The sequence below is a fragment of the Culex quinquefasciatus genome, chromosome 3 (assembly GCF_015732765.1).
Source record: "Culex quinquefasciatus strain JHB chromosome 3, VPISU_Cqui_1.0_pri_paternal, whole genome shotgun sequence".
In the NCBI taxonomy this organism is placed as follows: domain Eukaryota; kingdom Metazoa; phylum Arthropoda; class Insecta; order Diptera; family Culicidae; genus Culex; species Culex quinquefasciatus.
Genome location: NC_051863.1, coordinates 92,051,880 through 92,077,166, shown reverse-complemented (window position 1 = coordinate 92,077,166; position 25,287 = coordinate 92,051,880). Strand labels below are relative to the sequence as shown.

General features: G+C 31.5%; 1 protein-coding gene across 1 annotated transcript in view; it reads right to left on the bottom strand.

The window, feature by feature from the left end:
- Window positions 1-900: 900 nt before the first annotated feature.
- The window catches only part of LOC119769068, a 48,199-nt gene continuing 23,812 nt past the window's right edge, over window positions 901-25,287 (bottom strand). Inside the window, exons 3-5 of the mRNA XM_038260964.1 lie at window positions 1,162-1,202; window positions 986-1,105; window positions 901-928 (exon numbers count right to left, since the gene is read on the bottom strand). Of these exons, the coding sequence (XP_038116892.1) occupies window positions 1,056-1,105; window positions 1,162-1,202 (91 nt within the window). The 3' untranslated portion in view covers window positions 901-928; window positions 986-1,055. The remainder of the gene's footprint in view (window positions 929-985; window positions 1,106-1,161; window positions 1,203-25,287) is intronic.

Here is a 25,287-nt window from a genome sequence, read left to right as displayed (position 1 = left end):
TGCAAATCTCCAAATTCCGAACCAAAATGCCAAAAGGTTCGTTTAGTTGGGCGCCAGTGTTGCTAAGGAACCGTTCAGCTGAGCGAAATCGCTGACGCTCCCGACTAGCAAGCCAAAATAACTAAAAGTAGTTGTGTGCGTGTGAGCTAAGTTGCCATGTTTTATTCTAGTAGTTTACATAATAATGTTTCTCCTGCCAAACTCTGTTCCCTGCATTCTTACGCTAATGGACAACACATGTCTTCCTACTCACTCACAGATGGGCGATCTAATCCCTACCCGTCCTCGCGCGCTTTCTGCCGCCATGCCGTAGCCGCACGTCCTGGCCCCCGTCGATCAGCTCGTGCTCCAGCCTCGGCGTCGCGTTCGCACCACGCGCTCCGCGTCCTCGCGACGCGCTCTGCGTACGTGTGTGTATGCGCGCCACGTGCTGGTGCGCTCGCGTGCCAAACTCGTGCTTCTCGGTGTGCGATGTTTGGGCGTTTGCGTACGACGTTGGCACCCTCCGTGTCCTTGCGCCACGCGCGACTTCGACGGCCTCTTCTCGACGCCTCTACTCGATCTCCGCCGATGGTATTCGCTGACAAAACTGCCGCGGCACGACCTGTGCAGTCGGTCGGCCCTCGAGCACAAAGCAAACGGTGTATAAACGCCCTGTGGAAACAAAAGTCGTCAGCTCCATGTGCTTACTCCTTGATTCAGGCTCAATCTTACCCCGTACGGTTCGGGGGCGTTCTTTTTAGCTTCAGGTCCTCTAGTGGTGTTCCGCGTGCTTCGAGCACCGTTCTCACTGTTTAAAGAGAGCCCTTTGTTAGTATTGGTGGTGCACCACCTGCCTGGAGCTAACTTACGACTTGCTTCCTCGTCGGCGTGACCTTGACACTGAATCTCGCTTCAGTCGTGCGTGTGTGTGGTGACCCTCAATCTCCTGTGAATAGGGTGATCTTAGTGGAAGTACAGCGTCAATTGTCAATGCCTCGCTTACTTGTGATTTTTGGCATGCGATGCGTCTCTCCTGCCGCCTCCACTCTCGAGTTTTGCCTCGCGCGTCCGCTTTAGATCGGGCTCGTCCTTCGACACGGCGCTGGCCTGCCTCCGTGTGCGCCTAGGAAAAGAGATTTAATGATTGGCTGTCCGCATGACCTCGATTTCTGCACTCACGTCGGGCCTCAAACGCGGCTGGCGGTGTTTCGCCGTCGACCTTGTATAATATCTCAAACGTTCGGCACTACGAGGCGTAAGAACCGCGGGGAAACCTGCAGGGACTTTATTTGCATTAAGAGCTATCCAAGGTGTGGTAGACTGCGAGGAGCAGTAACCAGCTCGGAGCTCGAAATAAAGTAGACAAGTCGCCTTGATGTTCCAGCCGAAAAGACTCATTTTTATTTATACTAGTCAAATTTGTTGCATCACATGTAATTTGAGTGGTGACACTTACGTGCTACAGTATAGACTTCTGGAGTTGGCTTGTACTGGGTTGAACCCTTGCGCTGGCTCAGCAGGAGTCAGCGTCCCGGCCAATTGCACAGCGTAACAAAATATTTTTTTTATTTTTTGGCAGCACGAAAAAAAATGCTCCTCTAGGGTTCGGCTTCCCGAACAAAATGCAACCTGGCGCATATTTTTATTGTTATCCTAACTCGAGATATTCAATGCAGAAGTTTTGCATATGAATCACCCCCCGTCGGAAAATATTTTTTATTTTGTTTTCTCTGTAACTTCTGATCAATTAGGTCTTTTTGGACGCTTCCGGTGTCATTCGACGGTAAATTGTTAGAAAAACTCAAGATTTGGTCCCATTGGCCGGTTCCGTAACCGGTTCCGGAGGAAATCCGGAATATTGGCCAAAACTGTGCAAAAACTTCAAAATTTTGAAGTTTTTTGCTCTTAATGCGAAGTGAACGCACTATAGCATAAAACAATCTATACAAACTAAAAAATGTTGGTCCCAGCATGTTTGAAGGTGTTTAATTGAAAAGGTGGCCATTGAGAACCGGTTCCGGTCAATCCGGATCCGGAAACTCCGGAAAAAATAAGCAATATTTTCACAATTCCAATGTGTCAGACAGATATAAATAAAAGTGTTGTTGAAGCATTCTTTGCTACTTCATATTCATATGACCACAAAAACATGGCCAAGTGGCCAACGGGAACCTGCTCTGAATGTTCCGGATCAGGGAACCTGTGGAAATTATATTTTTTTATTAATTTTATGAAGCAGTTTTTATTAAGACATTTTCAATGTATCTGGAAAAATCTGAATTGATTCAAAATCAAAATCAGAAATGTGGCCAAGTGGCCAACGGTAACCCGTTCTGAATGTTCCGGATCATGGAACCAGTGGACACTTGACTTTTTTAAATTTTAAAGGCAGTTTTTATTAAGAAATTTTCAAGGTTTCTGGAAAAATATGAATTAATCCGAAATCAGAATCAGAAATGTGGCCAAGTGGCCAACGGGAACCCGTTCTGAATATTCCGGATCGGGGAACCAGTGGTCACTTGAAATGTGCATTAATTTAAAATAGCGTCTAGTTTTCTAGAAAAATCAGAATTAATTAAAATCAGAATCATAAATACGGCCAGGTAACCAACAGGAACCCGTTTTATATGTTCTGGATTAGGGAACCAGTGAACATTTGAAGTTTTTATCAAGTTTTCAAAAACATATTTAGATTAATGAAATTTAAAAATTCCTGTAAAAATTAAGAACATATTCGATATCAGAATTAGAAATATTGCAAAGTGGCCTACGGGAACTCGTTCTGAATGTTTCGGATCATGTTACCAGAGGAAACTTGAATTTTTAATTAATTTTAAAAATGCATATTTTAATTAATGAAATTTTTAAATCCCTGGAAAAATCTGAATGTATTTAAAATAAGAAAAAATGTTGCCAAGTGGCCGACTGTTCCGGATCAGGGAGCCAGTGGTCACTTGGCATATTTTAATTAAGAAATTTTCTAGATTTCTAGAAAAATCTGAATTTATTTGAAATCAGAATTCAAAATGTTGTCAAGTGGCCAACGAGAACCTGTTCTGACTTTTTTATTATTTATTTTTTTTTTATTATTTAAAAAAATATATTTATTTTACTGTTTTTTTTATTTTTTTGGAAAAAATCACAATTTATTTGAAAACAGAATTAGAAATGTTTTCCAAGTGTCACTTGAAATGTTTATTGATTTTAGAAAAAGCATATTTTAATTAGGAAATTTTCTAGTTTTCTAGAAATAGCAGAATTAATTCAAAATAAGAATCAGAAATGTGGCCAGGTGACCAACAAAATCCGTATGAAATGTTCTGGATTAGGAACCAGTCCCAGAACATTTGATTTTTTTATTAATTTTAATAAAGCATATTTTAATTTTTTTAATTTGCTGGAAAATCTGAATTTATTTAAAATTAGGAATATAAATAATGTCAAGTGGCCAACGAGAACCTGTTCTGACAGGTCACAATTTATATTAATTTAAAAAAAATACTGATTTTTTTATTAATTTTGGAAAAAAATCACAATTTATTTGAAATCAGAATCAGAAATGTGGCCAGGTGACCAACAGGAACCCGTTTTGAATCTTCTGGATTAGGGAACCAGTGAACATCTGAAATTACTATCAAGTTTTCAAAAAACATATTTTGATTAATGAAATTGTAAAATTCCTGTTAAAATTCAGAACATATTCGAAATCAGAATTAAAAATGTTGCCAAGTAGCCAACGAGATCCTGTTCCAATGTTTATTAATTTAATATATAGAATTACTTTTAAGTTATTAAGAAAAATATTATCAAGAATTACGAGAATTTGTTTTTTTCCATTGATTGCAATGTAAATTTCTCATTAATAGTTTTTTTCTTTTTCTGAAAATGTTTGTATTTTCTTAATACGAACCGTCGAAAAATTAAGATGAAGATTATGTAGAGATTATTTTTTAAATTATCAAATAAAATTAGTGCTACACTTAACTCATTTCTTAATATGTCCGCCTCTGAATATGTAATTTATTTTGAGTTTTGAGTAATGTTTTTTTCAAATTTAAACATTTTTGGCGAAAAATAAAAAGATCAGAACATTCAAAAATTAATGCTCCATTATTCAAAATTCAAATTTCATCAATTCGAAACTTTTTTTTATATTTTAATAGTTTTTCTGAACAATTTTTTTTTTAAATTCAGATGTATTTTTTTTCGAATTTCTAAAATTGTAATTAAAATTGGATTATATCTAAATACAGAATTTTAAAAATCTCCAAAAAACTTAAAAATCAAAAATTCAAAATTTATAGAAAAATTCAAATTAAAAAAATCAAAATTGAAAAAAATCACTATTTGAAAACTAAAAATATAAAATTTAAAACAATTTTGCAAAAAAAAAAACAAAAATCTCAAAATCGCAAAAAAATAAATTCTTAGATTTTAAAATTCTTAAATTCTTAAATTCTTAAATTGTTAAATTGTTAAATTCTTAAATTCTTAAATTCTTAAATTCTTAAATTCTTAAATTCTTAAATTCTTAAATTCTTAAATTCTTAAATTCTTAAATTCTTAAATTCTTAAATTCTTAAATTCTTAAATTCTTAGATTTTAAAATTCTTAAATTCTTAAATTGTTAAATTGTTAAATTCTTAAATTCTTAAATTCTTGAATTCTTAAATTCTTAAATTCTTAAATTCTTAAATTATTAAATTCTTAAATTCTTAAATTCTTAAATTCTTAAATTCTTAAATTCTTAAATTCTTAAATTCTTAAATTCTTAAATTCTTAAATTCTTAAATTCTTAAATTCTTAAATTCTTAAATTCTTAAATTCTTAAATTCTTAAATTCTTAAATTCTTAAATTCTTAAATTCTTAAATTCTTAAATTCTTAAATTCTTAAATTCTTAAATTCTTAAATTCTTAAATTCTTAAATTCTTAAATTCTTAAATTCTTAAATTTTAAATTCTTAAATTCTTAAATTCTTAAATTCTTAAATTCTTAAATTCTTAAATTCTTAAATTCTTAAATTCTTAAATTCTTAAATTCTTAAATTCTTAAATTCTTAAATTCTTAAATTCTTAAATTCTTAAATTCTTAAATTCTTAAATTCTTAAATTCTTAAATTCTTAAATTCTTAAATTCTTAAATTCTTAAATTCTTAAATTCTTAAATTCTTAAATTCTTAAATTCTTAAATTCTTAAATTCTTAAATTCTTAAATTCTTAAATTCTTAAATTCTTAAATTCTTAAATTCTTAAATTCTTAAATTCTTAAATTCTTAAATTCTTAAATTCTTAAATTCTTAAATTCTTAAATTCTTAAATTCTTAAATTCTTAAATTCTTAAATTCTTAAATTCTTAAATTCTTAAATTCTTAAATTCTTAAATTCTTAAATTCTTAAATTTAAATTCTTAAATTCTTAAATTCTTAAATTCTTAAATTCTTAAATTCTTAAATTCTTAAATTCTTAAATTCTTAAATTCTTAAATTCTTAAATTCTTAAATTCTTAAATTCTTAAATTCTTAAATTCTTAAATTCTTAAATTCTTAAATTTTAAATTCTTAAATTCTTAAATTCTTAAATTCTTAAATTCTTAAATTCTTAAATTCTTAAATTCTTAAATTCTTAAATTCTTAAATTCTTAAATTCTTAAATTCTTAAATTCTTAAATTCTTAAATTCTTAAATTCTTAAATTCTTAAATTCTTAAATTCTTAAATTCTTAAATTGTTAAATTCTTAAATTCTTAAATTCTTAAATTCTTAAATTCTTAAATTCTTAAATTCTTAAATTCTTAAATTCTTAAATTCTTAAATTCTTAAATTCTTAAATTCTTAAATTCTTAAATTCTTAAATTCTTAAATTCTTAAATTCTTAAATTCTTAAATTCTTAAATTCTTAAATTCTTAAATTCTTAAATTCTTAAATTCTTAAATTCTTAAATTCTTAAATTCTTAAATTCTTAAATTCTTAAATTCTTAAATTCTTAAATTCTTAAATCTTAAATTCTTAAATTCTTAAATTCTTAAATTCTTAAATTCTTAAATTCTTAAATTCTTAAATTCTTAAATTCTTAAATTCTTAAATTCTTAAATTCTTAAATTCTTAAATTCTTAAATTCTTAAATTCTTAAATTCTTAAATTCTTAAATTCTTAAATTCTTAAATTCTTAAATTCTTAAATTCTTAAATTCTTAAATTCTTAAATTCTTAAATTCTTAAATTCTTAAATTCTTAAATTCTTAAATTCTTAAATTCTTAAATTCTTAAATTCTTAAATTCTTAAATTCTTAAATTCTTAAATTCTTAAATTCTTAAATTCTTAAATTCTTAAATTCTTAAATTCTTAAATTCTTAAATTCTTAAATTCTTAAATTCTTAAATTCTTAAATTCTTAAATTCTTAAATTCTTAAATTCTTAAATTCTTAAATTCTTAAATTCTTAAATTCTTAAATTCTTAAATTCTTAAATTCTTAAATTCTTAAATTCTTAAATTCTTAAATTCTTAAATTCTTAAATTCTTAAATTCTTAAATTCTTAAATTCTTAAATTCTTAAATTCTTAAATTCTTAAATTCTTAAATTCTTAAATTCTTAAATTCTTAAATTCTTAAATTCTTAAATTCTTAAATTCTTAAATTCTTAAATTCTTAAATTCTTAAATTCTTAAATTCTTAAATTCTTAAATTCTTAAATTCTTAAATTCTTAAATTCTTAAATTCTTAAATTCTTAAATTCTTAAATTCTTAAATTCTTAAATTCTTAAATTCTTAAATTTCTAAAATCTTTAATTTTTGGAAGAAAATATTTCAAATATTGGAAATGCAATTTGTTTCGGAATTATTCGAAATTAAGTGTGGAATATGGAATATAATCTGTATTAAAATTCATAGATTTTGAAGTTTTAGAATTTCTAAATCTAAAATTCAATTATATTCAAATTTTAGATTTTGTTTTTTTGAGCTCATATTTTTGAAGTTAAATTTCATTTAATAGATTTTTAAATTTTGTTTATATTGGTTTATAATTTTCTATTTCGTTTATATTGGTCAAAATTATTGTAGTGTCCCTCTGATTCGCAAAAAGAATTTTTTGGTGACACTTTTCTTGACGACTCTTTAGGTATTTTTTAAAAGGATTTTTTGCTATCACTCCTTCAAACATAAAACGAGTTAAATTTTGTTATCAAATACTTTCTTTATTAGTTTTTCTTTGGAAATAATGTTTCTTGAATGTTTGTCGCGATTTTTTTATATGGCGTGAATTTCGCGCGGATTGAGGTTTCGGTCAGCGCGGAATTGGCGCGGATTTTCTTTCGACTTTCCCGTAACAACCCTGCATGTCCACTGGTACCCTAATCCGGAACATTCAGAATGGGTTCCCGTTGGCCACTTGGAAATATTTTTAATTCTGATTTCAAATTAACTGTGTTTTTTTCCAAAAATTTAAAAAAATCAGTAAAATAAATATATTTATTTCAATAATAAAAATTGTGACTAGTCAGAACAGGTTCTCGTTGGCCACTTGACAACATTTTCAATTCTGATTTCAAATAAATTTAGATTTTTCTAGAAATCTAGAAAATTTCATAATTAGAATATGCTTTATAAAATAAAAAAAAGTCAAGTGAACACTGGTTCCCTGATCCGGAACAGTTGGCCACTTGGCAACATTTTTATGTCTAATTTTAAATATATTCAAAATTTTCAGGAATTTAAAAATTTCATTTATTAAAATATGCTTTTTAAAGTTAATAAAAAAATTCAAGTGTCCTCTGGTTCCTGATCCAAATCATTCAAAACGGATTCCGTCGGCTACTTGCCTAATTCTGATTTCAAATATGTTCTGAATTTTTAAAGGAATTTTAAAATTTTAAATATTTTAAGTGGAATTATTGAATGTCATTTATTGAAATATGCTTTATTAATATTAATAAAAAAATCAAGTGTCTTCTGGTTCCCTGATCCGGATCAGTCTGAACGGGTTCCAGTTGACCACTTAGCAACATATTTAATTCTGATTTTAAATAAATTCTGAATTTTTACAGGAATTTTAAAATTTCATTAATCATAATATGTTTTTGAAAACTTGATAAAAATTTCAAATATTCACTTGTTCCCTAATCCGGATCAATTAAAACGGGTTCCTGTTTGTCACCTGGCCACATTTCTGATTCTGATTTTGAATTAATTCTGCTATTTCTAGAAAACTAGAAAATTTCCTAATTAAAATATGCTTTTTTTAATTAATAAACATTTCAAGTGACTACTGGTTCCCTGATCCGGAACTTTCAAAATGGGTTTCCATTGGCCACTTGGAAACATTTCTAATGCTGTTTTCAAATAAATTGTGATTTTTCAAAAAATAAAAAAATCAGTAAGATAAATATATTTTTTAAATAATAAAAAAATAATAAAAAAGTCAGAACAGGTTCTCGTTGGCCACTTGACAACATTTTGAATTCTGATTTCAAATAAATTCAGATTTTTCTAGAAATCTAGAAAATTTCCTTATTAAAATATGCCAAGTGACCACTGGTTCCCTGATCCGGAACAGTCGTCCACTTGGCAACATTTTTTTTTCTTATTTTAAATACATTCAGATTTTTCCAGGGATTTAAAAATTTCATTAATTAAAATATGCATTTTTAAAATTAATTAAAAATTCAAGTTTTCTCTGGTAACATGATCCGAAACATTCAGAACGAGTTCCCGTAGGCCACTTGGCAATATTTCTAATTCTGATATCGAATATGTTCTTAATTTTTACAGGAATTTTTAAATTTCATTAATCTAAATATGTTTTTTGAAAACTTGATAAAAACTTCAAATGTTCACTGGTTCCCTAATCCAGAACATATAAAACGGGTTCCTGTTGGTTACCTGGCCGTATTTATGATTCTGATTTTAATTAATTCTGATTTTTCTAGAAAACTAGACGCTATTTTAAATTAATGCACATTTCAAGTGACCACTGGTTCCCCGATCCGGAATATTCAGAACGGGTTCCCGTTGGCCACTTGGCCACATTTCTGATTCTGATTTCGGATTAATTCATATTTTTCCAGAAACCTTGAAAATTTCTTAATAAAAACTGCCTTTAAAATTTAAAAAAGTCAAGTGTCCACTGGTTCCATGATCCGGAACATTCAGAACGGGTTACCGTTGGCCACTTGGCCACATTTCTGATTTTGATTTTGAATCAATTCAGATTTTTCCAGATACATTGAAAATGTCTTAATAAAAACTGCTTCATAAAATTAATGAAAAAATATAATTTCCACAGGTTCCCTGATCCGGAACATTCAGAGCAGGTTCCCGTTGGCCACTTGGCCATGTTTTTGTGGTCATATGAATATGAAGTAGCAAAGAATGCTTCAACAACACTTTTATTTATATCTGTCTGACACATTGGAATTGTGAAAATATTGCTTATTTTTTCCGGAGTTTCCGGATCCGGATTGACCGGAACCGGTTCTCAATGGCCACCTTTTCAATTAAACACCTTCAAACATGCTGGGACCAACATTTTTTTAGTTTGTATAGATTGTTTTATGCTATAGTGCGTTCACTTCGCATTAAGAGCAAAAACTTCAAAATTTTGAAGTTTTTGCACAGTTTTGGCCAATATTCCGGATTTCCTCCGGAACCGGTTACGGGAACCGGCCAATGGGACCAAATCTTGAGTTTTTCTAACAATTTACCGTCGAATGACACCGGAAGCGTCCAAAAAGACCTAATTGATCAGAAGTTACAGAGAAAACAAAATAAAAAATATTTTCCGACGGGGGGTGATTCATATGCAAAACTTCTGCATTGAATATCTCGAGTTAGGATAACAATAAAAATATGCGCCAGGTTGCATTTTGTTCGGGAAGCCGAACCCTAGAGGAGCATTTTTTTTCGTGCTGCCAAAAAATAAAAAAAATATTTTGTTACGCTGTGTTGTCGATGAACCGAAATATGGTTCGAAAAAGGCTATACGCAAGCATCAGCAATTATGCTTGCGCCAAGTGGTTCTAACTGTGTGTGGGCTCTACAGCCAGGCAGGGTTTGTGTTTGGAAAGACAAAACCTGGTCTTGTTGTGCGAGGTCCGGGCATGGTAATAAAAATGGAAATTAAGTGTGAATGGGTATGTTGGGAATGCAGTGGTGTTCAGACTATTACACCTTCCCCCTTTAAAAGAATAGTTTTATGAAGTAAAATTATTCTTTGCCATTCTCCAGTAGCCATTTACAATTTATTTGATATATTTATGAATTTTTGTTGTTGTGTGTTTGCTTTGTTACATTGTGTTTTGTTACATTGTGTATGTGTATTTTTTCACTTCCGTAGTCTATTGCTGGGAAAAATTTACCTGCATTGTTGATGCTAGGCTCGGTGGTTTATTTGATTATTCTATTTTTGTGCACTATTGTTTTCTTTTTTGTTATAGGTTCTTCTAATTCGCAATTCGGATCTCTGATTTGTGTGATTCTAAATGGACCTTGATAAAATGAATCTAGTTTTCTCCTATTTTCATTTTTTAGATAAACCAGATCGCCTATTTGTATGTGGATAGGATTAATTATTTTGTTACAAATTTGAGTTTTTTCTTGTTTTTGCTGTTCTAATATTGACTTTGTTAAATTTTGGCTCTTTTGTAATCTAAATTTCAACTCATTGTGGTATGCTTCTAAATTGTAGACTGGATCTAGATTTCTTTGATTATTGCTATGTGGTAAGTTTGCTTTAACACCGAACACTAATTCATAAGGTGTGTACCCATGAATAGTATGTGGAGTTGTGTTGTAATTAAATTGATAATATTTCAACCAATCATCCCAATCCGATTGATGCTCGTTAACGAAACATCGTAGGTATTCGTTTAAACACCTATGATTTCTTTCAAGAGCACCAATGGTTTGTGGGTGATAGGCAGTTGCAAAAGTTTGTTTTATTTTCAATTGTTTGCAAATCTGACTAAGAACTTCGTTATTATATTCGGTACCTTGGTCGGTTTTGATTTCCAAAAAAATTCCATAAATTAAGATGAAGTTATCTACTATGGCTCTTGCTATAGTGTTAGCTTCTTTGTTTTGTATTGGTGCAAGAACTATATATTTAGTTAGTTCGCACTGAATTGTTATTGCATATCTGTTGCCGTTGTTGGTTTTTGGTAGGGGTCCTACTGTATCTATTGTAATGATTTCAAAAGGTTTACTCGGAGTTGTTGTTATTATTTGTGGTTCTTTAGTATGTTGTACAATTTTATTTCTTTTACACAGTTCGCAGGCCTGAACGAAAAGTGTAATAGAACGTTTCATTGCTTTCCACCGATACAGGTCTCGGATCTTTAGGTACATTCTAGTTTGTCCTACGTGTCCTCCTGTCGGTGTATTGTGGAAATTTCGTAAGATTTCTTGAATTTTATTTTTGTTATCTACATACATTGGTGGTTTGTATATTAAAATTTGTAGACTTTGAAAAGTTTTATTAGCTACAATTTTAAATGTAGAAGTTGTTACTTTTTTGAAAATTTCATCTTCCGTTGAAAGAGATATTCGATCGATTCTCATTTTCTTTAATTCTTTTTCAAGCCTTGAAAGAGTCATCTCTAAAGTTGGACTTTCATTTTCTGGCTGAAATGGGATTTTCATCATTATTTTTTTGTTTTTATAGATCTGTAAAGTGTTATTGACAACACGTAAAGCGCATAATTTTCTCGTTTCATTAATGTTTTCAACTGTATAAGCCGCTTGATAGGTGATACTAGTATCAACCTGCGTGCTTTGCATGCTTTTCGTTTTCTGTATTGATCTCGTGTTTACTACGAGCATTTGCATATTTTGTAGTTGTTCACTTGTTATAACTATTCGTGAGAGCGCGTCCGCACCCACGTTTTCCTTACCAGCTATATATATTACATCGAAATTGAATTCTCCTAAATCCAAACGCATTTGTGTCAATTTGGATGTTGGGTCTTTCATTCCGTATAAATGTACAAGTGGTCTGTGATCAGTTCTGATTACAAACCTATTTCCGTAAAGATATGGTTTGAAGTAGTTAATTGCCCAGTGGATTGCTGTTAGTTCTTTGAGAATAACAGACTTATTTTTCTCACCAGGTGTAAAAAGTTCTGCTAGCGTAGGCTATCGGTCGATCGCCTTCACTAGTGATTTGGGATAAAATTGCTCCACAACCGACGTTAGAAGCATCCGTTGTGAGAATAAAAGTTTTGGCAAAATCAGGGTATTGTAAAATTTTTTGGTGAAAGTAGTTTGTGTTTCAGTGTGTCGAGTTGACGAGTTGACACTGAACAGACCAGTCAAATTTGCAATTCTTTTTACATAACTGGTTTAAAGGGTGAGCAATTGTTGAAAAATTTTCAACGAATTTTCTATAGTAGTTACAAAATGCGACGAATCTTCGAACTTCGTCAGCATTCTGCGGCACTGGATATTTAACCAGTGATTCATATTTAGAATCATCTGGGAGTATTCCTTTATCTGTGACTTTGTGCCCCAGATAAGTTACTTCAGATTTAAAATTTACATTTTGAAGGATTAAGCTTCAAATTGTAATGTCGCAATCTTTCAAAAACAGTAGTTAAATTTTTAATGTGATGTCTCATTGAGCATCCTATGACAATAATATCGTCAATATAAATAAAAGCTACTTCGGGAGTGAGACCTGCCATTGCAATGGTCATCATCCTTTGAAAACTATTTGGGCTAATGTTCAAACCAAACGGTAATCTTAAAAATTGGAAGTGCCCAGTATCCGTGGAGAATGCAGTAAATTTTCTACATTCCTCCTCTAAAGGAATCTGGTGAAATCCAGATGTCAAGTCTAGGGTGCTAAAATATTTAGCTCTTCCTAGCTGGTCTAAAATCGTATCTATTCTCGGCAATGGAAATTTATCTGCCAATATTTTTTTATTTAAGGTGAAAGGCAAAGCCGCGGGGCCGGCTAGTTGGCGCGAAAAATCTCATAGGTTACTGCGATGCGCGCGCGCCACGTGCTCTCGTTTTGAATGCTGGCGTGGCTCAGTTACTGTTCGCACGAACTGCGTGCAGTGGAAAGTATTGTTATCAGTATGAAAATAAAGAAATTAATATTTTTTCAAAACAAATATTTTTTAAATAGTTTCAAGCAGTGTGGTTGGTGTTAGTAAAGCGTAAACGGGTTTTTCGAAATATGAAAAAAATAATCATTTTGGATTGACAGTTTTTGTGACAAATATTGTTTTGGCAAATATTTTAGTAAGGTTTGATTTACAAAAACATTGATAAGCATGATTCGAATGTAAGTAAAATGACTGTATATCGTTATTTCGATTTACAGTAACTAAAAAAAACACACTCAGCCTCACGAACCGTGTCAATACTTCGAAGGCTGATTGCTAATCAACTGACGTAGTGTAAAATACATTTTAAAACACTTTTTTCATTCAAATGTAGTAATTTGAAATTGTGTATCTGTAAACATAAAAATATATTTTGAACAGTGCCTTACCGAGTGATGAAGACGAGTCAAATAATCAAACAATTTGAGGAATGTTATACAAAAACATCAATCCCTGACATACACATTTTTCTATTATCTCTAAGAAAATACATTGTACGCTTTCAATATCATCAAAATGATGAATTAAATAAATTTCGAAGTCAATTTTGTTGTTTGGAATAAGCAAACATAATTTTCTATATTTTTTTATTAGACGCCCGTTGAGGCAATAACAACTTCAAAGACAAGAAAAATGTTCTGATAAAAACAGGAAACCCATTTATTTTCAAATGGCAAATGAAATGAATAACATCAATTTATTCTATTTGTATTACAAAATCAATGTTAGTTCTTCTAATTGCTAGAAATTTATTATGAAAAGAAACTGAATCGTGGGAGCGACAAAGGATCGACAAAGTCAACTAAATTTAAAGAAATAAATTGCTAATGTTAAGATAACTTTCAAATAATTTGAAATGGCGGGTTTCATTATTTATTCCTCCTTTTTCATAGTAAAATAATTTAATTGAATTCGTAATCTGGTTTATGAAAAAAATTAAATAATTTCCTTTTTCCTTTAACAAAAATATGGGTTACAAAAATTATTGCAAGCAAAATATTGCATTCATCTAAACGAACGCAACGTAAACGGTAAGGAGCGTAATATCGCTAAAGGCATTTTGAGTCAGTTCCTGATTAACCCTTTCAAGCCTGATGGGTCATATATGACCCAAAAATGAAAATTTTCAAAACTAGCCTATAATTTTCGTATGGTCTTAAGAATCATTTTCCCATCATTAGATTAAAAAATATTTTTTTGAAAATTCAGGCTCGAAAGGGTTAAACTGGTCATCAGAATTTATTGTTTCATACCCAAGTAACCACAAGCACTAAATCGGAACTGTAAATCAACACTAAATCATTATTTCCATGTTTTGAGCCCCTAAAATGCAAATTATAATGTTACTTTAGAGTTCTAACTCTATATAAGCTTTGGTTAAAGTTTCAAAACTTTGACAATTCATGTTACTCTAAAATAACTTTATATCAACTGTTCGAGTGCTTCATTAAATTGTAAACAAAAGCGACATTGAAATATTCAAAGTGTTGATTTTGGTGTTGAATTTTTCGCCTAAACTGTGATAATGATGGGTAAGCTGGTGATAACTGCAGTGGAAATTACTTGTTACTAAAACATTATTGAAAATTTTCAGCATACTCCCAGAATTCCGGGCTTTCCCATCGACTTATCCTAGTTGAAAGTACAAGACTACAAGACTAGTCTACGTGTGACGGGACGAGAACCATCTCAGGCAAGAAAAAAGTTCTTTGTCAAAACCAGCTGCTGCTTAAAATCCAATAAATGGTGATTTGTGTTCAAGTTAAAAGTGATTGTGTATTGAAAATGTTTAAAATAATAAATAAATAGCGATCGGAGAAAGGAGTTTCTAAATTGATTACTCAGGTGCACTTTTGGAACGATCTCTGGGGAAGACAACATCGACAATTTTCTTCGTTGAAAAGCGTTTTACTTTACAGAGCAGTTAGTTAGTGCACGGCATCATAATCTTGGAGTTCATCACAACATCATCACCGACCGACCCGGACCCGGAGCAGCAAATTGGAAGAAATCACAAAAAACACATAAGCTTTGGTAGCGCGCCATCTGAACTTGAAAAAGTTCACCAATCAAATATACAACAGATGGCGCGTTGCAAAAGCTTTTTCTTCTTTTGACATTTTTAAGGTGCTTTTCCAATGCACGTAAACTCTATATCCACTGTTGCAGTCGCCACTTTTGGCTTTAAACTCACTTTACAAGGGAATATAGAGTTATGTGACTGTAAATAGCTTACTTTATTTTTTGATATAGAGTGGATTTAATGTTAAGTTTTAGAGTCCCGCGGTTACTTGGGTATCCCTGAAGTATAAATTAGAAATATCAAGTAAAATTTGAAATTGATAAAAAAAACTCTCTGCGATGGCAGTTTGGGTAAGCTCCTGATAAAACTAGTGATCAGAATTGAGTGTTTTATATCTCTGAAATATAAATTCAAATTTTGCCAAAATTTAAAAATGTTTAAAAATCTTGGAACGTCAGTTCTTCCTATAATTATCAAATAATTTAAAAAACTTTCGGTGATGGCAGTTTGGGTAAGTTCCTGGTCATCAGAATGTATTGTTTTATATCTATAAATTATAAATTCAAATTTTGCTAAATTACCTAGTGAAATTTAAAATTGATAAAAAAAATCTTGAAAGATTAGTCATTTCTAGTAAATTATTCAATAATTTTAAAAACTCTCTGCGATGGCAGTCTGAGTCAGTTCCTGTTATAACTAGTGATCAGAATTTATTGTTTTATATCTATAAAGTATAAATTCAAATTTTGCTAAATTACCTAGTGAAATTTAAAATTGATAAAAACAATCTTAGAAGGTTAGTCATTTCTAGTAAATTATTAAATAATTTCAAAACTCTCTGCGTTGGCAGTCTTAGTCAGCTCCTGGTCAAACTAGTATTCAAAATTTATTGTTTTATATCTCTGAAATATTAATTAAAATTTTGCCAAATTACCAAGCGAAATTTAAAATTGTTAAAAAAATCTAGGAACGTTAGTTATTTCCAATAAATTTTTAAATAATTTAAACAAATTTTAGTGGTGGCAGTTTGGGTAAGTTCCTGGTCAAACTAGTGATCAAAATTTATTGTTTTATATCTCTGAAGTATAAATTCAAATTTTGACAAACTACCTAGTTAAATTTAAAATTGATAAAAAAAATCTTAGAATGTTAGTCATTTCTAATTATTAAACAATTTTAAAACTCTCTGCGATGGCAGTCTGAGTCTGTTCCTGGTAAAACTAGTGATCAGAATTTAATCTTTTATATCTCTAAAGTATAAATTCAAATTTTGCTAAATTACATAGTGAAATTTAAAATTGATAAAAAAAATCTTAGAAGGTCAGTCATTTCTAGTAAATTATGAAATAATTTCAAAAACTCTCTGCGTTGGCAGTCTGAGCCAGCTCCTGGTCAAACTAGTATTCAAAATTTATTGTTTTATATCTCTGAAATATTAATTAAAATTTTGCCAATATAATTTTAAAAACTCTCTGCGATGGCAGTCTGAGTCAGTTTTTTGTAACTAGTGATCAGAATTTATTGTTTTATATCTCTAAAGTATAAATTCAAATTTTGCTAAATTACATAGTGAAATTTAAAATTGATAAAAAATCTTGGAAGGTCAGATATTTCTAGTAAATTATTAAATAATTTCAAAAACTTTCTGCGTTGGCCGTCTGAGTCAGTTCCTGGTAAAACCAGTGATGAGAATTTATTGTTTTATATCTATAAAGTATAAATTAAAATTTTGCTTAATTACATAGTGAAATTTAATCTTGATAAAAAAATCTTAGAAGGTCAGTCATTTCTAGTAAATTATCAATAATTTTAAAAAATCTCTGCGATGGAAGTCTGAGTTTGTTCCTGGTCAAACTAGTGATCAGATTCTATTGTTTTAGATCCCTGAAGTATAATAATATAACGGATGTGAAATTTAAAATTATCAAAAAATCTTGGAACGTCTGACATTTGTAAAAAAAAAACCATTTTGGAAGGGAGTCTGGGAGTCAGTTCTTGGAAATATAATTAGATTTTTTATATTCTTGCAGTGTCAAATTACAATAGTAGCAAAAAGCTTGGAAACTCAGTTGTTTGAATTTAGTTTTTTTAATATAAAAAAATTCTGAGATTAGAATCCAAATCAGATTCAAGTCAGGTTAGTTATAAAATCTGGTTGTCCCTGGAGTATAAAATCACAACTTAGCATAAGGCCATATTGAATTTCAAAAATCTATAAATCTGGTAAAACTAGTAAATTTAAATAAATTATAAATCTTATTTTAATATCCTTCTGGGATGAGCATGAGCATGAGCATGAGAGACCACCCATGGTTGTCCTTCTCCGTTGCTGAACAGGACCGTAATATCCTATCAATACAACCGACCATACGCTTGAACGATCTAATGGTGTTTCCCTTATCAACAGCATGTATGAATGCGTTGAAAAGATAAAACATCAAGATCATTAAAACTAGATCTGAATCAAAAAGGTAACAGTCATTGGCCACCAACGGCGCCCGCCATGTCAGTTTGTAGATCTCGGGGGATTGGGACGGGAATGTTAGTTAGCACAGGTTGCTACCAAGGGTGGGTTCTATACGATATCCACACCCCCACGTGTGCCGGAAAACTACTTCTACTTGGGATTTTGTTAGTGGGTAAGGGTAATGGCCAGGATTCAACATAGAGGATGATGATGCGACCCAATAATCAATAAATTTTGTTTAATAGTGTGATGTATTATGCATTCTCAAGGCAAACAGTCGGAGTTGGCGGATGAGATTATTCCCGGTTATTTGGTGTTGAGTTTAGCCTAAATGATTCAATCTTAGACAGCCGGCTGTGGAAAGATAAAACCAAATAAAATGCGAAAACGCGAAACCGCCCGGACCGAAAAACACACACAATCGAAAACGGCAACGAAAATCCTGCGTGATGACCGCGACGCGCACCGTTCAAATCCTCCAAAGCAACTGTCAAACAATCGCGAAATCACCCGGGTCGAAATACACACACAATCGGGGGGAAAACAAAGACGGAAACGGCAACGAAAATCCTGCGTGATAACCGCGACGCGCACCGTTCAAATCCTCCAAAGCAACTGTCAAACAATCGAGAAATCACCCGGGTCAAAATACACACACAATCGGGGGGAACACAAAGACGGAAACGGCAACGAAAATCCTGCGTGATGACCGCGACGCGCACCGTTCAAATCCTCCAAAGCAACTGTCAAACAATCGCGAAATCACCCGGTCGAAATACACACACAATCGGGGGGAAAACAAAGACGGAAACGGCAGCGAAAATCCTGCGTGATAACCGCGACGTGCACTGTTCAAATCCTCCAAAGCAACTGTCAAACAATCGCGAAATCACCCGGTCGAAATACACACACAATCGGGGGGAAAACAAAGACGGAAACGGCAGCGAAAATCCTGCGTGATAACCGCGACGCGCACTGTTCAAATCCTCCAAAGCAACTCGGTATGAATATGAGGAATATTCTAACATTCCAAAGTATTCAGAAATCCAGAAATCCATGACGCCTGTAGAATATTGGGAACATATATTTTAGGGTGTAATAGTGATTCAACCACTCAAATCTATCTAATTTGAGGTCGCTGAACACGAATATGACACTAAGACTATTCCAAAGTATTCCGAAATCCAGAAATCCATGGTGGCGGCCAATATGGCGCCTGTAGTATATTGGGAATATTTATTTGAGGTTGTAATAGTGATTCAACCACTATTTTAATATCCTTCTGGGATGGGAGTTTAATTCAGTTCCTGAAAATGTAAGTGATCAGATTTTTTTTAAACCTTTTAGTATAAATTCACAAATTGGTATAATACCATACCAAATCAAAAAACAACAAATAGTTGTTTGAAAAAAATATTTATTAATTAAAAAAAACTTTTGGGATAACAGTCTGAGTCAGTTTCTAGTCTTGTTATTGATCAGAATTCATTGTCCGTTGAATTTAAAATTTTATGATTTTTTTTAAATTAAAAAAAAGAAAAAATATGAATAATTTAAAACCCCTTCTAGGATGGGTGTCTGATTAAGTACCTAGTCATATTAGTGATCAGAATTGGTTGTTTCATATATATTTTTTTAAGATAGAGTATAATATACAGTATGTAAAAAAAGTATTTACATCCCTTGGTCACTATGCAGATTTTGTAATGAAACATGCAAACAATTTAAAGTTTGACAGAAACCTAGTACTACGTTTTGTGGTTTGGTTGAGCGTTTTTGCCGAATGCATTACATGTTGTTTCATGCATTGTTCCTCTTGCCCCAAAGGGTTGTTCGTCTTGCCCCACTAGTTGAGTAGAACGTACGGAAAATCAAAAATTTTAAAATCGTTTTTTAACATTGAAAAACAGAATTTCCTTAGCTTGTTACACTTGCCCCACATTCCCTATTGTGTGGGCTTCCACATACATGATTTTGGTTTGTTTTGACCATGTTGTTTGTATTTTATCATCTATTACTGGGCAACCAGCGGAACATTTCGGTCGCTGTTATTTGCACAAGAATAACAACATTTGGTGTTTTTGTGAACAGTGATTTTCTTCACCACTTCAATACTTTGATGAACGGCATATGTTTGAAGTTCTTTCTGTGCCAAGGATATGAAATAACAAAGATTGAAAAAATATATTAAAACGAAACTTCGTAAAAGTCAACCAAGAGTTTCATCAAAACTATCAAATGATTCGTCAATCTAAGTACGTACCATTAGAAAAAAAAGTTATTTTGAATGTTTTGTTTATAAATTTAATAAAACATAAAATTAAGAGCTACAAAAATTATTACGTTTGGTATCCCGAAAAAAAAACATTCCCGAAAAAAAAAGCTTTCTCCAATATCCTAAGAGCAGGCTTGCCCAATCTTTTTGGCTCAATTTTCACATTTTCCATCGTCAAAGTACAGTCATCCCACATATTCGGAACACCCACAAATTCGGAACACTTTTCTGGTAATTTGTCAATAGGATGCAAAATGCATCTTTTCTGTCGACCCTACTATTTTTAGGACCTTTATTTGGACATTCTCTTGCTATTTCACTAGTAAAAAAAGTACTTTTTGAACAAAAAACTTCATTTCAAGACTATTTTATCCAGAGCAGCAAAAACTGCCTCCAAATTGCCTGTTCCATGATTGTGGGATGTTATTGTGCCTCCCACAATTGTGGAACACCTGAATTTAACTGATATTTTCACAAAAAAAGTTATCAGACCATTCATAAAACATTACTAAGCATGAGTTTTATTGGTTTCAGAGTGTGAAGTCATTATTTTGTAAAAAATATGTACTCCTGGAGAGAAAAAAAAGTTTGTTTACATCGTAAGAAAAAAGTGTTCCGAATTTGTGGATTTGATGGGACAATGTTTTTCTTTAAAAACTTGATATGAAACGTAAAATTGTACAGCCGGTCTATACATCAATCGAAAGATCGCAAGAAAAGCTTTCACAAGAAGGTAAAAGCAAATCATTATGTTCAATTATCGATTTTCTATGATTTGTTGATCATTGGCAGATCTGTAAACTGTTCCGAATATGTGGGATGACTGTAACAATTGCCCATTTTTCATGGTTTATCCGGTGGAATCGGTTTTACGAAAAATATTTTAACAAGTCATGTTATCTGCATCTGGATCACTTTTTTACTTAAAACTTACACAAAAATGACACGAAAAAATATTTGTTCGATCTTTTGCCAAAGTTATGTTCACTGGTCATCTGAAAACTGATTCCACCATATAAACCATGAAAAAATGTAGAACTGTTATTCTAACGATCATTAATGTGAAAATTGAGCCGAACAGGTCGGGTGGTCTGTCTTAAAAAAAAACAAATTCAAAATTTTCCTACTCCTATAAAACATTAATTTTGAATTGTCATTTTGATGAAAAATTTACTACCGTGTCAAAATTAGTCAAAGGTTTCCCAAAGTTTCAGAAAAAATGGTAAAAAACACACAAAAATTTGGCCTCCCGACTAAGAAAACCATTTTACAAATTCCTCTTCGAAAGTTGTCAATTCCAATTCAATCATGAAATTTTTGTATTATGCAACACCGACGAACACCCAAATTCTCCATACAAACTTTAGAGAAAATCTAATCAGTTCTGTCTGAATATTTTCGAAAACATGTTTCCAAAATTTTAAATATTTTTTAAATTTGACATGAACTTATGCCAATTTCTGAATATCTCCTGGGATATAAAACTACAAATCAAGAGTTTTTTTGAAAAGGTCCTATAAGCTATTGTGTTTCATATGTTTATAGGACCAAATAAAAAAAATCTTGAAATTCTGATCACCAACATGACAAAAACTGAATCAGAATCTCATGCCAGACGTTTGTTTAAATCATTCAATTATGAATTATAAATAAAAGAGTTTCTAAGATCTTAGATTTTAATAAATTTGACATGGCCGTATGCCGATATGTTAATTTTTACTTCTGGGATGTAGAAATGCAAATACTGATTACTAACATAACCAGTAACTGTATCAATCTCCCATCCCGGTCTTACCAATTTATAAATTTATACTTCTGAGACAATATGATAATAACTGATGTGTGCTACCTTGTGACATAGACCATTTTGGTCAAAAATTAGTTATTGATAACGTTTTGTTATAATTAACAAACTCTATAAGATGCTATAACCCGATTTAGGATATTCGCTTCCGTTTCTCGGATCACACCTGACACATGCCATAGACCGATTTCTCATCAAAAATCGTCTTGCTATCTTGTCATACAAATTGTTGAAAAATGTAGAAATTATTTCTTGTTTTTCACAAATTTACTTTTAACACATTTTTAAATGCAATGCAATCGTTTGTTATTAAAAATATACTGATAAAGTCGGTTAAACTCTTGATTTAAGCTTATTTTAGTTTGTTTGGGAAATCTGTGCACACTTGTGACACGTAGTTCCTTTTTACTTGGTCGTTGTCACAAGATAGCACACAATAGACAATTTTTGATTAGTAACATCAACCAGGAGCTGAATCAGTCTTCCATCTCAGAAGGATTTTTTAATTAAATTTTAATTTTAAACCAGGGGTGACCAAAGTTTGGCCCGCGAGGTGATATTTTGTGGCCCGCGGACCCATTTTGAATGATCATGTAAAATGGTCCGTTGACCACTTGTAAAGTGAGTTTATACTTTTTCAAAATTATGGTTTATTTTAAACTTTTGTATACTAATCTTTTTTTATTTTTTGTTAATAAAAAAACTTATGATTTATCAATATTTTGATCCCCACTTTAGGATACAAATTTTTTTTTCAAAATAATTTATAATTAAAAAACAATTTCACACGTTTCAATGTGAGTGAAACTAGTAAATATCGTCAAAATTTTCATCAATTTTTATAGAAATACTAATAAAACGTTCAAATTTGACTTAGGCAGGATTCTGTAATAGTTGCAAAAATGCAAGTTTTCTTTATTAATTTGCAAGTCATAATGACACTTTTATGAACTGACCCTCAAACATACTTTGCACTTCCTTCGGGATTCGAACTCATTACAGTTAGATAACGAATCTGATTGACTACCAACTGATTTAGGCAGACAAAATGTGGAAATCGGAGGATCAAGTTTGTTGCAAATATTTTACAAAGCTTTCGTCGATCAACCCACCCCTCCACAATTATAAAAAAAATGGCTCAAAAACCAGGAGCAAAAATATATTTTCAAAAAACTTCAAAACATCAAAAAAAAAATTTAAATGCAATCAGCTGAAATTTATTAAATATGCATTCCTTTGCATTTAGAATCATTTGAGCATGTTTGGGTTTATTAAAAAAATGAATTTTAGTGAATTTTCGATGAAATAAATAAATGTTTTTTCGCTAAAATGTTTTTTTTTTTGTCGAATCTTTTTTTTTGTTTTGATTATAATGATTGCAGTTTGACTATACGGAAGCTTAAAACATTCTCTAACATTTTTTTCATTGAATTGTTGAAATTATGGCCCTCAACGATTTTTCATTAACCACACTTCATTTATACATAAAATTACGCCTTTAGATGAATTATTCAACATGTAATGTCACCATTTTCCAAATATAAAAACAAAAGCTTGTTTTTTTTTGAAAACACAAGTACATTCAGCTAAAAACTTTTTTTCAAATACCTGAAACAATATAATCAACTATACCGATAGAAAACCGTTAGTTTGTGGTTTCTATTATTTTGAATTGACAAATTAAATCTTTTAAATTAAAATAATGTAATCTATTTTTTTTCAATAACCTTTTTTTGATAATTTGGCCCGCAAGCTCATTTGAGCTTCAAATTTCGCCCGGCCTCCAAAAACTTTGAGCGCCCCTGTTTCAAACATACTGAGTTTCTAAGGATTTAGAAATGTTTTCCTCTGGGTAATAAAACAACAAATTCTGATTACTAACATGAAAAGGAACTGATTCAGACTTTCATCCCAGAAGGTATTTTTACAATAATATATTGCAATAAATAATATATTTCAATAAATTAATTTTACTTGATTTATAGAATTTAAAAAATCAACATGACTTTATTCGTTTAATACATATTTTTGGAATATAAAACAACAAGTTCTGACCACTAACAGGACCAGGAACCTTGAACTGAATCAGACTCCCATCCCAGAAGGTTTTTTTTTTAATTGCGGTACCCGTGGTGAAGGGATAAGCATGGTTGTCTCTCACAAAGTCTGCCAGGGTTCGATCCCAGAAGGTCCCACGACTCGCCTTTTGTCGGACAGGGAAATAAATGTAAATGTTTCTAGGATATTTCTTGCTTACTTTTTCAAAAGGTATGTACATTTGAAACCCATAGCGCATTGGTTGTTTTGAAAAAGTAATCATGGCTTTCATGTGCAGGAACTGACCAGATTCGTTTCTCAGAAGGATTTAAGAATATTTTTATAAATTATTTCATATATTTAATTTTACTCTATTTTTTTTATTTCACGTTGCCTTACGCCAAATTGTGAATTTATATTCTAGAGATATAGAACTACAAATCTTATCGCTTTCATGTCAAAATCAAACCATCCACATTAACGACCCCCGGGTCTTTTGTGGTCTCTATTGCAAGTTTCTGCTCGAACCTAGGAGTCCGAAGGCTTGAATGGGGAGAGCACCCAAACCTCTTTCTACTCCAAGGAACCTTCCACCCCAGTGTTTGAACTGACGACCTTTGGATTGCGAGTCCAACCGCCGCCAGCGATTCCACCGGAGTAGGCTTGGTTTGGTGTGTTGTTTGTACTTATGGCATGGAGACGACTCCTACACCTCGAATGACTTAACGGCCTAACAACCAAGGCCGGGACCGACATTTTACTTCCTCATCCGATGGAAGGTTGGAGCAGATGGGAATCGAACCCAGAATCATCCGCTTACAAAGCGGACAGCGTAACCATTCGACCACGCACTGCTCCGCTCGCTTTCATGTGCAGGAACTGAATCTGGCTTGTATCCAAGAAGGATTTCAGAATTATTATATAATTTATTTTAAATAATTAATAATTATTTAGATAATTGTATATAAATTTTCAATTTTTTTTTCAATTTCTCCCTTATGTCAAGTTGTAAAGGTATATTTCAGGGCTATAGAACTAAAAATTCTGATAAGCAGGAACAGAATTAGTCTTCCATCCCAGAAGGGTTTTTAAATTATTTCATTATTTTTTCAACAGCCTCTTTAAAAGATTTTATTTTATTTAATTATTTATTTAAGAAAGAACTGAGTTTCTAGAAATTTTGATAATAAGATATTTGACATGGCCTAATGCCGAATTATAAATTTATACTTCTTGTATATAGAATAACAAATTCATATTACTAACTTGAACTGGATTTGAATCAGACTCCCATCCCAGAGGGATTTTTTAATTAATAATTTATTTTGAATATTTGATATTTTATTTTGTTGGACAGTTTTTTACTGGATTATTATATTTTATTTTATTTTTTTGTTGGTTAACCCGTATAGGCCTGGGTGAAACTGAAATCATTGAAATGGCCATAACTCATCCAATTTGCATACTTCTTTTTTTAATTGGACTCGTTAGAATTTTTTTTTTCGAAAATATACCGGAAAACCCAAAAGTTTTCTGGTGGGTCAACTGGGTAAAAAATGGCGATTTTGGGGTCCCGCAAAAATTTTAAACAGCAA